This window comes from Bombina bombina, chromosome 5, assembly GCF_027579735.1.
Source record: "Bombina bombina isolate aBomBom1 chromosome 5, aBomBom1.pri, whole genome shotgun sequence".
NCBI lineage: Eukaryota > Metazoa > Chordata > Amphibia > Anura > Bombinatoridae > Bombina > Bombina bombina.
In genome coordinates this window covers 431,987,563-432,003,516 of record NC_069503.1, presented here as the reverse complement: position 1 = coordinate 432,003,516, position 15,954 = coordinate 431,987,563, and the positions used below count along the sequence as shown (strand labels likewise).

The window sequence follows — 15,954 nt, the reverse complement described above, 5'->3', positions numbered from 1 at the left end:
ATTCCTAGATTAGGGGTTATTTTTCTTTTGGGGGGTCTTTTTTATTTTTATAGGGATTAGGTTTAATTTTTTATTTTGGATAGTGTTGTTTATTATTTTTGTAATGTTATCCTTTTTTATTTTCTGTAATGTTAGATTAATGTAATGTAATGTTTTTAAATTTTAAATGTAATGTAGTATTTTTTATGTAATTAAGGGGTTAATTTATAGGGTGTTAGGTTAGGGGGCTTAGTCATTAAATTATTTTTTGTGTTGTGGGGGTTGGCGCTTTAGGAGTTAATAGGTAAATTAGGTTTAATGCGTTGTGGGGGGTTGGCGGATTAGGAATTAATAGATGTATTAGGTAGTTTGCGATGTTGTAGTTGGCGGATTTAGGGGTTAATTATTTTATTGGGTATTTTTTTTCTTAATACTTTGTGTGGGTGGTTTTTATATTCTTATTACTTATTGCAGACGGTTAGGTTTTTTTTTATTACTTAATGCAGACGGTTATTTTTCTTTAATAATTATTGCGGAGGTTATTTTTTATTTATTTTTTTGTAATGCTCCGTTTGCCTTTGCTGCATCCCGGTGGATTCCGAAAATGGCAGAGAGATTATTGTATAGCATATCTGCACAAACTATTTATTTATTTGTTTGCATGATAAAAATGTTACAAACCTAATAGTCTATGCCATGGGCACTGCTTATTCTTCTTGGAATATAGGTATATCCACAATGGTCACCACAAATAGTGAATCTAGTTAAGGTGACAATAACTGCCCTTTTTAAATGAAAGGTGCAGTTTTAAATGTTATTATGGAGAAAATGGGTGTATGTATTCATCCAGTTCATGTGCGACCCTTCTTTTTAGTCAATGCCTTTATCATGTGAGGAAGCACTTCTTTACAGTGAATGGTGAGGGCAATTTGGCCAATGGTTGGCCATACCACCGCATGATGTGTCCTTAGGAAAAAAGTGCTCTTACAGATGAGTAGGCTAACAAAGGGAAACAGCTGTGGTTTTAATGCCAATATCTACAGGAAAAATAATTTAAAAAAATAAAAGAGTTCTTATAGTCTTTCACTTGACACATATTACATTACATTATTTTAAGAATTGTCTTACTCATGTCATTTGCCGTGGCTAGTTGAGAACAGATATACATTATCTCTGAAACTAAAAAGCAGTCACTGTGTAGAATGTTAAATAGAAAATTTTATAATTATTCAAGACACAGGTATTTTGTGTGGGCAAAAAGTCCAATATAGACCGATGCTTAAGTAAAAATACAAATGTTAAATAAAAAAAGAGAAAACATAGTACTTATTAGTAGCAATCTAAAAAAAGAAAAAACAGAAGCGCCACATGGCCCAATATTGTTTGGTCCAAAATTGTAGATCTTAAGATAGACAAACAGACTCACATTTAGGAGAGCACCTCAGTTAGTGCTAATAGGGGCAGTCTGGGATCTATTCGGTCACCCAGAAGACCAACTTCCAGCACAGGAACTGAACTCTATATGGACAGAGAAGAGACACAAGTGCCTATATGGCCTAGTATTGTCGGTGCAAGTAAATAAAGCCAGATATTAATAGGAGTGGTACTCACAATGTATCAAGCACCTCTTTTGATGCTAAGGGAGCATGGAGGGATCAATATGGTCACCCAACAGACTTATGGCAGGGTATCCAGGAGAGAGATGATGGTTCCCAGGATGGTCAAAGTAATAAATGTCCTCAGATAAGGCAGGTGGAGAAAATTCCAAATAAGAGAGAGCAGCAAGTGTTCAAATTCTAAAACAGGCTTTATTAAAATAAGTTAAAATAACAGGCAACGCGTTTCTCAGCCAATGGCTGTTTCATCAGGCTTCATAAAATGTTTACTGAACACTTGCTAGATATACCTTAAAATCAATTAGGGTGATGATGTACAGATGGTAATGGGAGGGGTTAGCTTAATTGTTCATACCCTCATAACCAATCAGATAATACAAAATGTGATTTGACTTCATAGCCAATCGGATAATACAGAATGTCATAGAGTTATACAATGTACATAAAACATACAACACATATAAAAAAATCATCCACAGCTCACTAGTTTATGTCATTCAAATAAAACCTCATAAGGTCTATACATAATATCATAAACTAAAGTTATAAAGTCAAATTTCCTACCTTGATTGATCCCTCCATGCTCCCTTAGCATCAAAAGAGGTGCTTGATACATTGTGAGTACCACTCCTATTAATATCTGGCTTTATTTACTTGCACCGACAATACTAGGCCATATAGGCACTTGTGTCTCTTCTCTGTCCATATAGAGTTCAGTTCCTGTGCTGGAAGTTGGTCTTCTGGGTGACCGAATAGATCCCAGACTGCCCCTATTAGCACTAACTGAGGTGCTCTCCTAAATGTGAGTCTGTTTGTCTATCTTAAGATCTACAATTTTGGACCAAACAATATTGGGCCATGTGGCGCTTCTGTTTTTTCTTTTTTTAGATTGCTGTTTCCTGGATCCTGGCCTGGATCTTCACAGATAGCTGCCTATATTCCTCTCCAGAGACTTTAATGCAACTATATTGCCTCTTTACCTAAGGCTTTTTGATACACCATAATATTTATTTAACCATTGTTATTTATTTCAATTATCTATTGTTATTATTTTCATTACACATTTGCTATTAAGATACATATTGTTTACTATTGTGGTTAATTGCATGGGTGTATGTATGTGTGTATATATATATGTATATGCATACAGACGCTGAGTATTGATCTCACCATTGTGACTAGTTTGTGATTGTTTATCCACATTTGATATTACCATTAATTAATATCATTTATATATTCACTTATTTATTATACTATTATATTTTTATCTATAACTCTTGACACATCAAGAAAAATTATTCTTAGCCATTATTGGTCTATATTTATCACATTGTTTTAGTTTATGTAAATAGGGCGCCCCCTCACTTTTTTGTTACTTATTAGTAGCACTCTTGCCTCAAAACACTATCAATTGTAATTTATTTGTATTTGTAGGTTTACTTGTGCAATACACTTGGGGGCGATTTATCAAGCTCCGTATGAAGGCTAGCGTGGAAACAGAAGTTATGAAGCAGCGGTCTAAAGACCGCTGCTCCATAACTTGTCCGCCTGCTCTGAGACCGCGGACAGAAATCAACCCGATCAAATATGATCGGGTTGATTGACACCCCCTGCTAGCGGCCGATTGGCCACGAATCTGCAGGGGGCGGCATTGCACCAGCAGTTCATTGCATTGGTGCAATGATAAATGCTGACAGCATATGCTCTCAGCATTTATCGATAAATATAACCCTTGATCTTCACTTCATAGTTATTTCTGTTAGTTTTCATTTTTTAACATAATAAACTTATGTGTATATTTAACACATTATATTGTTGATTCTTTATCATTGTAGATGGCTGTATTAATGTATAGCCATCACTTTAATTGATAGTGAACTGTGTAGAATGTTGCAGGTTTTCTATTCTGAAAAACATATTCCAGTCTCTCTGGGCCAGTGTGAAAACCCCAATTTTGTGAATTACATTGCAGGATAAGTGAACAAAACACCCATAAAACATTTAGAGCCAGATTACAAATGGCGTGTTATTTACTGCTTTCACTGGAGTGTAAACTTTGCTAGAAGTAAGCTTTTTGCTCTCATCGGGTAGCGAAAGTATTACAAGTTGAAAGTAAAAGGTTTTCAAGTGAGGGAAACCCAACTCCCTATAACCATACTTATTGCTCAAGCACTATCCGGACAGGAGTTACTAATATTTCCCATTCCAATGTTCCTCAATGTTATTTGTATTGTAAATATATTTTTGTGTGTATATATATATATCTGTATATAACTATACCCATATATATTCCTATAAATATAGGTATAGATATATATTTTACATTAGCATTATCAGATATGTATAGAAATATATATTTAATAATAAAAAAAATAAATTCTATGCGAAGAACATGTGTAACGTGCTTCGTGTTTCGTGCTTTAGGTCTAAAAAACATATTAATAATAATAATAATAATTATAACAAATAATTATGCATACTGTAACATTTCTAAATATTCCATAGAATATATATAAATTGTTTACAGTATGTATAATAATTTGTATGAGTCTAGTTATGTGAAATTCATAGTGTCATTGACCAGCTATGTCATAATGTTAATGAGTAGGGAAAGATAAAAACGTCATGATATTTTTAATGAGAAAAGCATCTGCCTTTGATGATACTTTGCCACCAATTGATATATCACTGACACGGGACATAATTAATTTATAAAAAAACCTGTTAGTGCCTTTTGTAAGTTTGAAGGGAGTTGATTTTTGAATGGATAGACAGCTCTTAAGGCATGCAACGATTGGAGGAAGCCGGATTTATCATACATACGCTAAAGAAAGCAGGAGCTGCAGGCAGAGGATTGGTGTTATGTTAACATAACGCAAAGGTACGTATTTTTAAAAATAAAAGTCTTTGTAAACTGTAATGCGTAAAAGTGCCCCTGTTTTTAAGATTTTTTTTTTATCCTGGGCTTTAATTCATTAAAGTTTACAATCACTTTAATTCCGCAAATTATATGGGACATAATTTTTTCCAACAAAGATGGCAACCACACTTTGCAGTCCTCTGTCTTAGTCAGCATCAACCGTCTGTGAATTTAAGCCAATTTCTGGGAACTAACATCTTGTGGCATATTCAGCTCATCCCTCATTCAACCTCTTTTTTAACCTCTTTTTTGTTTCAGGGATTTCCTGGTTTAAGAGGTCCGGATGGTTCAAAGGTAAGTTTTCACTTTGCAAAGAATAAATATATGTAATCTAAAGTATAATATTTAAGTTAATGAACTCATCACTTGGATTCAAATACAAACTTGCATTACATATTAACAGCATGACCATCATCATATGTGTTTAGGACAAATTTAAATGTTTATCTGTATTTGAAGCACTTGTCATTTTTAAGTTTGTTTATCAATTCATAGCGATGATCTTGTAAGAAAATATCATTACAGGCCCTCCTTGCAGCTATTTTCAAGATGGCAAATATCAAGCTGAACAAAACTAAAGCTAAGATATATGTAAAGATGTTATAAACTATAGATAGACATAGGCACTTTCCCAGGGGTCAAGTCCTTCAAATAAAACTGTGGGAACTCACCAAGACTTCCAACCCCCCCCCCTCACAATTTATATTGTTTTATACACACACTCACTGTATTTATATGTATATAATCTATAGACTTTGGTTAATAAAAGCAAATTAAATCCAGTGAACGGTTGAATGGTTGCCTTTGGGCCTAAGAATCCTCCTCTGTCACAGAGTCTCACCCACTTAAGGTGCAATAGTCACAAAGAAATGTAAGCAGTATGTGTTATACATATTGCGGGGTGATCACACAGCATGACTGCTGACAGGCTTGCATTTAGTGTATTGTAGGAAGTGTTACTGCCCATTACTAGAGGATCTCACTATCCCTCTAACCCGACTGTGCTTCAGCTCCTCCCACCAGCAGCAGCAGCCATGTTTACTGAAGTGTTTCTGTTCTCTGTCCAGAAGGAACTTAGTTCCTCAAAGTACAAAACCTTCAGCCTCTCTCAGACATGTTTTACCAAATAAGCATTGCTATCACATAACTTCCTAATGTTTTGACTTGTGAATAACATGATTTATTAAAGTGGCGTAAGCCCAAAAAAAATTATTTCATGATTCAGATAGAAAATATTTTTTTAAACAACTTTCTATTTTGCTTCTGTTATACAATTTGCTTTATTCTCTTGGTATCCTTTTTTGAAGGAGCGGGAATGCACTACTGGGAGCTAGTTTAAAGCATCTTGGTAGTGCAGTAGTGAATTGCTGCTCTTGAATTTACCTAGGTGTGCTTTTCAAGGAAGGAGAACAAAACTAATTAGATAATCCAAGCAAATTGGATTTTTTTTAAATTAGCATGCTCTATCTGAATCATGAAAGTGTCATTTTAACTTTAAATATCACTGTTGCTATGCTATATAATGTCACACATGGTACATTTTATAATTAACAGGTATTGCATTGGTTTCTGCAAATGAATGCTCTAAAATGACAATATTTGTATTTGTAATTTAAAAGAAATGGTGTCAATAGTTTATAGAATAAAACAAAAATAATCATTTACTCAAACATTTACCTATACATAGTACAACCAGAGAAACCGATAATTTTGCAGTGGCCTCTTAATTTCTATATATGATATTTTGCTTGACTTGAGAAAGTGAGTAAATCTCCTGAAAGCGTCTTTTTAAATATTATGTTAGTCCAATAAAAAAGGTTAGTCCAATAAAAAAGGTACACGACTAATACGGCTAAACCAAACTATATTATATTTATAATATATAAATAAAACGCTAAATATATAAAACGACTGATTCTGTGAAACAGGGAATCAAAGGATACCCAGGAATGAAAGGAGACCAAGGAACCCCTGGAGACACAGGAGATGATGTAAGTACAGCATGAAAATGTCACTTTGGATTCTCCCAAGCATGTGGTGACTTTTTCATTTATATTTTTTCTATGGAGCTAATGCATGTAAATCCACTACATTTGGAGAAATTACAGTCACCAGTAAATTGTCTCAACCACAAATGTATATTCTCCACTCAGATATGCGTATACAATAGGTCTGAGTTACTAATCTGCATGATGGGATAACACAGCTGTTCTGATTTGAACTCATTTTCAACTCAACTAGAGTTCCATAACCATATGGAAGAGCCTTGCATTTATCTCTAGGCAAATGCCAATGAGGGCTTGTGGTTATTCCGGTTCTGTTTTTAGGGAGAACTTATTACTCCAAAACAATTCTGTTTAAGAGGGTTTATTTAACAGATCTATTTATCTCTCTCTAAACTAGATCAATTCTGAAATATTAAAAGAAGTCTGAATGCCTGTATAAGCATATTTATTGTGCAGTTTGTAATAAAAGTCTTTAAAATAATGAATATGATCTACCCTTGTGATGTGATGCAGGTCAAGTACTTAAGCCCAGTCTCCTAGAATAATGAGACATGCCAATTTTCATTACAGTGATAACTCACTTTATTCTTTATATGTTCAACATCTGTGACAAAGCTCTTGTGGTTTACCCTCACATTAACAGTACAGTGTCACTTTAAAAACCTGTTAAAAGGATATGTATCCATTTGGTCAATTGCTGGAAGTTCAGTATACAGCATGTGGTGCATACGTATGTCTCAGAGTATTCAACTTCTCCTCCCAATAGTTGGATTCACATCTCATGTGCTTATAAAGCCAGGCATGTGCTTATAAAGCATAGCTCTAAAACTCAAAGTTATCCACTTCCGGTTCAGAATAATCTTCACTTTATTGCTAAGCATCCATCAAAAAGTCACTATGGGTACAAACTTAAAAAGGACCTATAGAGTAAAACCATTTTCTTGCTTGTGTAAATATAATTACTATGATTCAGGAACATCACACTTTCCTCCTTGTTGCTACAGTACCTCCCAGCCATTTAGAGCAGGCTCACTCCATGCTGTGACATCCCTGTCTTAGTCTGATGATCATTTCACCATCTTAGTGACATTTTCAAGGCACTGCTATCATCCTGCAAAGACTATTGGATGCAGCATGAAAGAACCTCTGCAGAGGCGTAACTAGAAACCACAGGGCCCAGGTGCAAGAATCTAAGAAGGGCCCCCACCCCCCCCCCCAAAAAAAAAGTGAATTTGATACTAATCTTCTTTTTTTTTTTAACATTTAACACAGAAAAAAAATGTGAATCAGATTACATGTCTGCAAAAGGAGGTACCCTGTGCCCACAGTCTGTGAGATGATCTGACCCCCTATTACTGTATATAGTGACACTGTTTAACCCACCAATACTGTATATAGTGAGTCAGTGACACAGTCTGTAATCTGCCGGTGAGATGGCTGGCCTGACCCTACCCGCCCCAGTACTTTATAAAGTGACCACAGTAGTCTGTGACATAGTCCAGCCCCCCGTTCTGTATATAGTGGTACTATATAGGGACACTGTTTACCCCCTCTCCCCATGCTGTAGTAACAAGGTCTGTAATTTGCTCGTTCCACAAACACACACACACACACATATACATGCATAAATACACACACAGTCACATACATACATACACACACACACATACTTACATATATACACACACAGTCACATATATACATACACACACACATACATAAATACACACACAGTCATATACATAAATACACACACAGTCACATACATACATACACACACACACATACATACATAAATACACACACAGTCACATACATACACACACACATACATACATAAATACACACACAGTCACATATATACATACACACACATACATACATAAATACACACACAGTCACATACATACATAAATACACACACAGTCACATACATACATACACACACAGTCACATACATAAATACACACACAGTCACATACATACATACACACATACATACATAAATACACACACAGTCACATACATACATACACACACACACACATACATACATACATAAGTACACACATAGTCACATACATACACACATACATACACAGTCACATACATACATACACACACACACATACATAAATACACACACAGTCACAAACATACATACACACACATATATACATAAATACACACACAGTCACATACATACATACACACATACATACATAAATACACACACAGTCACATACATACATACACACACACATACATACATACATAAGTACACACATAGTCACATACATACACACATACATACACAGTCACATACATACATACACACACACACATACATAAATACACACACAGTCACAAACATACATACACACACACATATATACATAAATACACACACAGTCACATACATACATACATACACACACATACACACACATACATGCATAAATACACACACAGTCATATACATACATACACACACATACACACACATACATACATAAATACACACACAGTCATATACATACATACATACATACACACACATAAACACTAACCCCTGTAGTCAGAGACACTAGTGAAGCATCATGCCACACTCACATGATATCAGTGCAGGCAGTGGCAGGTCAATTGCGACCCCTGCACCCCTTGTAGTTTAGCCCTTGAACCTCTGTGTGCACACTTATTTCTGTAAGCCTGTTATTCTCAAAAGCAGAGATATCTTCTCTTTTTCATTGGTATTTTTCTAATTGTTTTATAACTTGTGTATTTCCCGTTCCTATTAAGTAAAACAGCTAATACAATGTTCAGTTTTTTATTGTTGTTTTAAAGCAATACTCCTACAAAATAACATATCTTTATCTTGATGAATGTTCATATAAATCATAGATGAATGTCCATATAACGTTTTAAAATGTCTACTTATGTTAAAGGGCCACTAAAGTCAAAATTAAGTTTCATGATTCAGATAAGGCATGCATTAAAAAAATGTTCCAATATACTTCCATTATCAAAATGTGCACATTCTACATTTATATACAGTTTATGAGGCTCCAGCTTCTAATGAGCATGTGCAAAAGTGCACAGTATTAACGTATATACATTTTATGATTGGCTGATGGTGGTCACATGATACAGGGAGAGGGAGAATTGGATTAACATTGAAATTTGCCAGAAAATATTCTACTACTTTAAAGGGACAAATTTAAAGGGACATTCCAGCCAAAAATGGAATACCCATGGATGCATTTCAGTTTAGAACAGAAGCTTTTTTGTAATATACATGTATTAGCAAAAATGCTTCTGAAAAAATATTGTTGTTTAAAATTTGTATTTAAGTATGCACTGTGCACCAGCATTTTAAACACAACACTTGCTCAGAGAGCCTAAGGTGCTTGTACTATCTGTTAATGACTCAATTTGTTAAAAGCTGACATGATGCAAGCCCCACTGGTGCTCTAAGCAGCTACAATATTGAAAATGTTGGTGCACTGAGAATATGTAGCTATGTTTCACATGCACATGCAGAGCAAAATGCTAACGCTAAAACAGTGATAACTCTTACTAGAAACATTTTTGTCAATACATGTATATTGCAAATATGTTTCTGTTCAAAGATGTAATTCATCTATATGCAATTCAATTTTGACTAGAATGTCCCTTTAAGTGCTATTACATTGTCTTTTAATTATGTATTTGCCACTTATTCATCTCTACTAGTGGTCCTTTTAATATTTGTTTTAATTGAAGGATAATCGTACTGGAAAAGAAGGAGAAAAAGGCCAAAAGGGATATGCTGGTCCTCCAGGGGAACAGGTACAAATTTGCAGTACAAATGTTTGATGGAAAATGTTAAAGGGCCATTATACACTCATTTTTTCTTTGCATAAATGTTTTGTAGATGATCTATTTATAAAGCCCATAAAGTTTGTTTTTTTTAAAAATTTATAATTTTGCTTATTTTTAAAGAACATTGCTCTGATTTTCAGACTCCTAACCAAGCCCCAAAGTTTTATTTGAATACCGTAAGCTACCTTCTCCAGCTTGCTCCTGTTTGTGTAAAGGGTCTTTTCATATGCAAAAGAAGGGGGAGGGGGGAGTGTCTTATTTCCCACTTGCAGTGGGCTTTCCAACTGCCTTTTCAACTGAAAGCTTCTAAGTAAGTTTTTAAACCATTTTATACTGGATTTTTATATCAGTATCTGTGCATCTTATTCTTTATAGTAGTGTCTATTACATGCAGTTATATGAAAATGAGTGTATACTGTCCCTTTAACTATATCATGTGTGCTATGATCACTAAGATGTCTTTTAATGTGCTTCATAAATGGAAACATTGCTTTGTATTCTGAAATGTTTCCTTTTCATGTGACTCGTGCACATCAGCTACTATCAATTTGTTTTTTTTCAACAATTAATACAATTTGCTTGTGTTCCTATACATGAGGAATAATAATCACTTTGATGTGATTTACACGAAGATAGAAGGTTACTAAACCTACACTTAGAGGCCCATTTATCAAGCTCCGGGTGGATAATAAAGAATACATATATATTACATAACCATATAGAAATCTACATATCTATCAAACAAATAGCACGGTTTGTAAGGGATTTATTTCTTTGTTTCCTCACCTAGGAACATCTTATTGAAATGCAGATAGAGAAAATTATGACTGTTATAGGGGCCATGAATACCCACAGTTCTAACTAATTCGTTAAATCTTGAAAAGAAAAAAAAAAAGCCATGAAAGAAACCATATACCAAAACAAATTGTATTTATTTCTCAGTACCCCAATGATTGCATGAAGGCTAAACATGTGATCACATCTTTCACATAACAACCTCTCCCCCAAATGTGTCCACCAATCAAAATGCACAATTCATTTTACAATTCAACATTTAACTCTTCCAGGCTACATTTAACCCCAAGCCATGATAATCCCTAACTGTGTCTCAGCTGCATAAATACATTTTTTTCAACAAAATTAAACTTCATGAATGTTTTTTGGAAAATAAAGCATGGTTTTAAAATTTTAAAATTTTTATTTTCCCTAAATTTGGTGAGGACAAATGTCTTTTACATTTAGGAACCAGCAAGAATATCAAGGTGCCAGCTATTTAATTTTTTTAGGAGCCAGATAAAGGTTCATATTGATAGACAGACAGACAGACAAAGAAATACAATTATGAGCCACAAATAAAATCTTTAGGGCCATCACTCTCTTGCTCCTGGGATTTGTCAAGTCCTGACTTGGGTAGTCTATAAACTGCTATAAATATGGTGTTAGGTGAGTCATAATTGTTTAATTTCACTTTGTGAGTCTATTGTTATACAGTGTTTCCTTTTCTCCATTTAAAAGAGTGTGATCCAAATTACATTACAGTTTTACTAGATCTTACTGTGTTGAATAAAATCCACCTGTTCTTCTCATATCTCTTTAAGCTTTTCCCTGTCCTTTAACATAACTTAAGGAAATGAGCAATGAATAGTTAGATGTTCAAACAAAATAATTTAATGTATAATTCACACCTATTATTTGCAGCATATTTTTTGCCTACATTGTCTTTATAACTACAGTACATGCATTTTATTTCTCAATTTATTAGTTCAATACATTTTACCTTGGTCTAAATGATGGAGAGAGAAAGAAACTTAGCTGTTTTTTTACCTCAACAGGCAGTCCCCAGCTTACAAACAAGATAGGTTCTGTAGGTTTGTTCCTAAAGAGAATGTAAAGTTAGCTATATAAGCAAAAGTGAAATGATAGTATTGAAAAAATGAATGAGAGTTTCATTCATGAAATCGTTAGTAGATACTTATCTTCAGAGATATTTCCCTATAAACACTACACGGCTAATAGCTGAAGCTCCAGTCGCCATTTTCAGAATTTGATTGACAGATGAACCATCTGCAATCAACTAATTGTTGATTGCCGATGGTTCATCTGTCAAATAAATTCTGAAAAGGCCAACTGGAGATTCAGCTATTAGCCGTGTAGCATTTATAGATAAATATCTCTGAAGATCTACTAACGATTTCATGAATGAAACTCTCATTCATTTTTTCAATACTATCATTTCACTTTTGTTTATATAGCTAACTTTACATTCACTTTAAGTTGAATTTGTATGTAAGTTGGAACAGGCACTTTTTTTAGGTGAAACTCTAGCCAAACATTTTTTTTTTTGTTTCGGATAGCATAGGGGGGAGTTAGTTTTGCTATCTGTGCCCCTATTCAGAAAATTTCACATCACTTTCTGTCCTTGTGACAATTGGATTTTAAGTATTTTGGGGCTATCCTGGAAAGAAAGATTGGTGATATAGATCTATTATCTCCATTTGTAAGTACAAGTTGTACTTAAGTCGGATGTCTGTAACCCAGGGACTGCCTGTATTTACTCTGTATGCACGTTGACATTATAACTCTTGGATGCATTGTTGACTCTAACTGTCTGATTCACAGGGTCCTCCTGGTATGCCCGGACTCCCAGGACCAAATGTATGTAATGTTCCTGTGAGGGGAAGCAAAATATACACAAGCTCTGAATGTGGGAAAAGATAAACTGCTTGTTTAACTGTATTAACAATGACAGTAATATACTTTACAGTAGAAGTTCTCAGCAGCCAGTCAGAGACTCTGATGGGGGTAAGGGGTGGTGATGGGTAACAGAGAATAATAGAGGAATAAGGAATGACAAACAAATATAAATAAGGGGAGCGAGGGACAGAATTATGTCACTGTCATTGGTCACAGCTTAAGGTTGGTTGTTTAAAAGATATAATCTTCTTAATTCAAATATTTGCAAAATAAAGTTACATTTAAAAGGGAAATGTTTTGTGCAGCAATGCATACTCCTCTGTACAAATGGTCTGTGGTCTGGGTTCAACTATTTAACATCTGCGGAGCTTTACACCAGTAATTAATGAGCTCTATAGAAGATCAGATGAATTAAAACATATTAGCTCACTGAAGACCAGAATAAAATGGAGCGCAAACGTTTGCGCGCAAGCGATATCAGGTTTCCGCAATTATTTGCACGCAGGTTAAATTGCGCTGGTATTACAAGTTGAAAGTAAATGCAATGGCTTGAGCACAATTGCGATTTATGCTAGAATTGATTACCACTACCTCAGAGCTGTGGTTAACTGTTTCACAAACAAAAAAGTATCACAAAACACATAAAAAATACATCACAAAAGTACACTTATACTCATAATAACACCATCTAATAAATATTATTTTAAAATAAATATTGCACAAAAAAGTTATAAGGGCTCAAAGATATGAGATCTCAGGTATTAGAAAAAAAAAGGCAGGCAAAAAAATGTCTATATATGTATGTGTACATATGTATTTATGTATTTATATGTGTATATATGTATTTAAAGACATATATACACATATAAACACATAAATACATATGCCAATATTTCTATTCAGAATCATGCATATTCAAATAGGTGTATCAAAAGGGCATTATACAGAGCAAGAGGTATGCCCAGAGATATAATTTTGTATGATAAAAGAAGGGAAAAAGAGAAAGGACCGATTAGATTTATCTCAACTTTTAGTAGCCAATGGAATGAATTATGCATGATTCTGAATAGAAATTGCCATTTTCTGACCATGGATGAATGTATTAAACAGGCCGTAGGTAATAGGCCTCAAATGGTTGCTAGAAAAGCTCAACATTTGAAGGATAAATTAGTAAAAAGTCAATTTATTAAAGGACCGTCTGAAGTAGATTGGCTGAGAAAAAACAAGGGAATTAAAGGCAGTTTCCCTTGTGGCCACTGTGTGTATTGCCCTTTTATGGATAGTACAACAAGTTTTTCAGTTGATGGGTTTAAATCTTATGACATAAGGTTTTTCTTTAATTGTCAATCAGAAGGGGTCATTTACCTATTGCGTTGTTCCTGCCTGAACTTTTATGTTGGTAAAACCAAGAGAGTTATAAAGGATAGAATCCAGGAACATAGGGATGACATTCTAAATACAAGAGACACTAATGTTGCCAGACATTTTGCTAATTGTCACAATAGTGAGGTATGATCCTTAAAATTCATAGCGATTGATAAAGGCATTACTTCAGGTAGAGGTGGTGATAATAATTATAGAATCTTATAACAAAAGGAATTAAGATGGCTTTTTAGGCTCAGTAGATTTCCTAAGGGTTTAAATGACAAGTTTGTATTTGCATCTTTTTTTAACTAGGTTTTCTTCCTCCATGTATATACTGAAATGGCTACAGTACGTAAATAATTATTGTTCAAATTTGAAAATTAAACTAGAGGTACTTTGTATCTATAGGAATAAAGCATAGGTCATATACAAATGTAGGGTGATTTTGCCAGTCTCCTGTAAACTTAATGTAAAAGATATTCGGCTAGATTACGAGTTTTGTGTTATAAGTAAAAAAGCAGCGTTATGGCTTATAACACTGCTTTTTCACTACCGCTGCTATTACAAGTCTTGTAGGTACAGCACTCCCACACACTTTCTTGGCTGTACTGCAAATTAGCTTACGCAATTTGCGTAAAGTCTTTTTTCAATGGGACTTCCATAGCGCCGATATTACAAGCTTTTTTCTGGAGGCCAAAAAGTGAGCGGTACAGCCTATCCCGCAAGATTCGTAATGCATTCTAAAGTCAGTAGTTATGAGTTTTACGCTACAAAGCTGTAGCATAAAACTCATAACTAAAGTGCTAAAAAGTACACTAACACCCATAAACTACCTATTAACCCCTAAACCGAGGCCCTCCCGCATCGCAAACACTAAAATAAAATTATTAACTCCTAATCTGCCGCTCCCGACATCGCCGCCACTATAATAAACATATTAACCCCTAAACCGCCGCACTCACGCATCGTAAACACTAGTTAAATATTATTAACCCTTAATCTGCCGCCCCTAACATCTCCGCCACCTATCTACATTTATTAACCCCTAATCTGCCGCCCCCAATGTTGCACCACTATACTAAATTTTTTAACCCCTAAACCTAAGTCTAACTCTAAACCTAACACCACCTAACTTAAATATAATTAAAATAAATCTAAATAAAACCTACTATCATTACCTAAATAATTCCTATTTAAAACTAAATACTTACCTATAAAATAAACCCTAAGCTAGCTACAATATAACTAATAGTTACATTGTATCTAGCTTAGGGTTTATTTTTATTTTACAGGCAAGTTTGTAGAATAGGTAGAATAGTTATTAAATAGTTATCAACTATTTACTAACTACCTAGCTAAAATAAATACAAATTGACCTGTAAAATAAAACCTAACCTGTCTTACACTAACACCTAACCTTACACTATAATTAAATAAATTACCTAAATTAAATACAATTACCTAAATTACAAAAAAAAACAAACAGTAAATAAAAAAACCCATAGCCTAAACT

At 34.3% G+C, this 15,954-nt stretch overlaps 1 protein-coding gene across 3 annotated transcripts in view; it reads left to right on the top strand.

The window, feature by feature from the left end:
- Positions 1–15,954, top strand: part of LOC128660438 (collagen alpha-1(VI) chain-like) — a 303,740-nt gene that overhangs the window by 258,689 nt on the left and 29,097 nt on the right. For all 3 annotated transcript variants that reach the window (XR_008402529.1, XM_053714284.1, XM_053714285.1), the window contains 4 exons: positions 4,774–4,809; positions 6,444–6,506; positions 10,284–10,349; positions 13,002–13,037. Coding sequence is in view for 2 of the 3 variants with exons in the window: in XM_053714284.1 (XP_053570259.1) it covers positions 4,774–4,809; positions 6,444–6,506; positions 10,284–10,349; positions 13,002–13,037 (201 nt within the window). In the remaining variant the exon portion in view is untranslated. The remainder of the gene's footprint in view (positions 1–4,773; positions 4,810–6,443; positions 6,507–10,283; positions 10,350–13,001; positions 13,038–15,954) is intronic.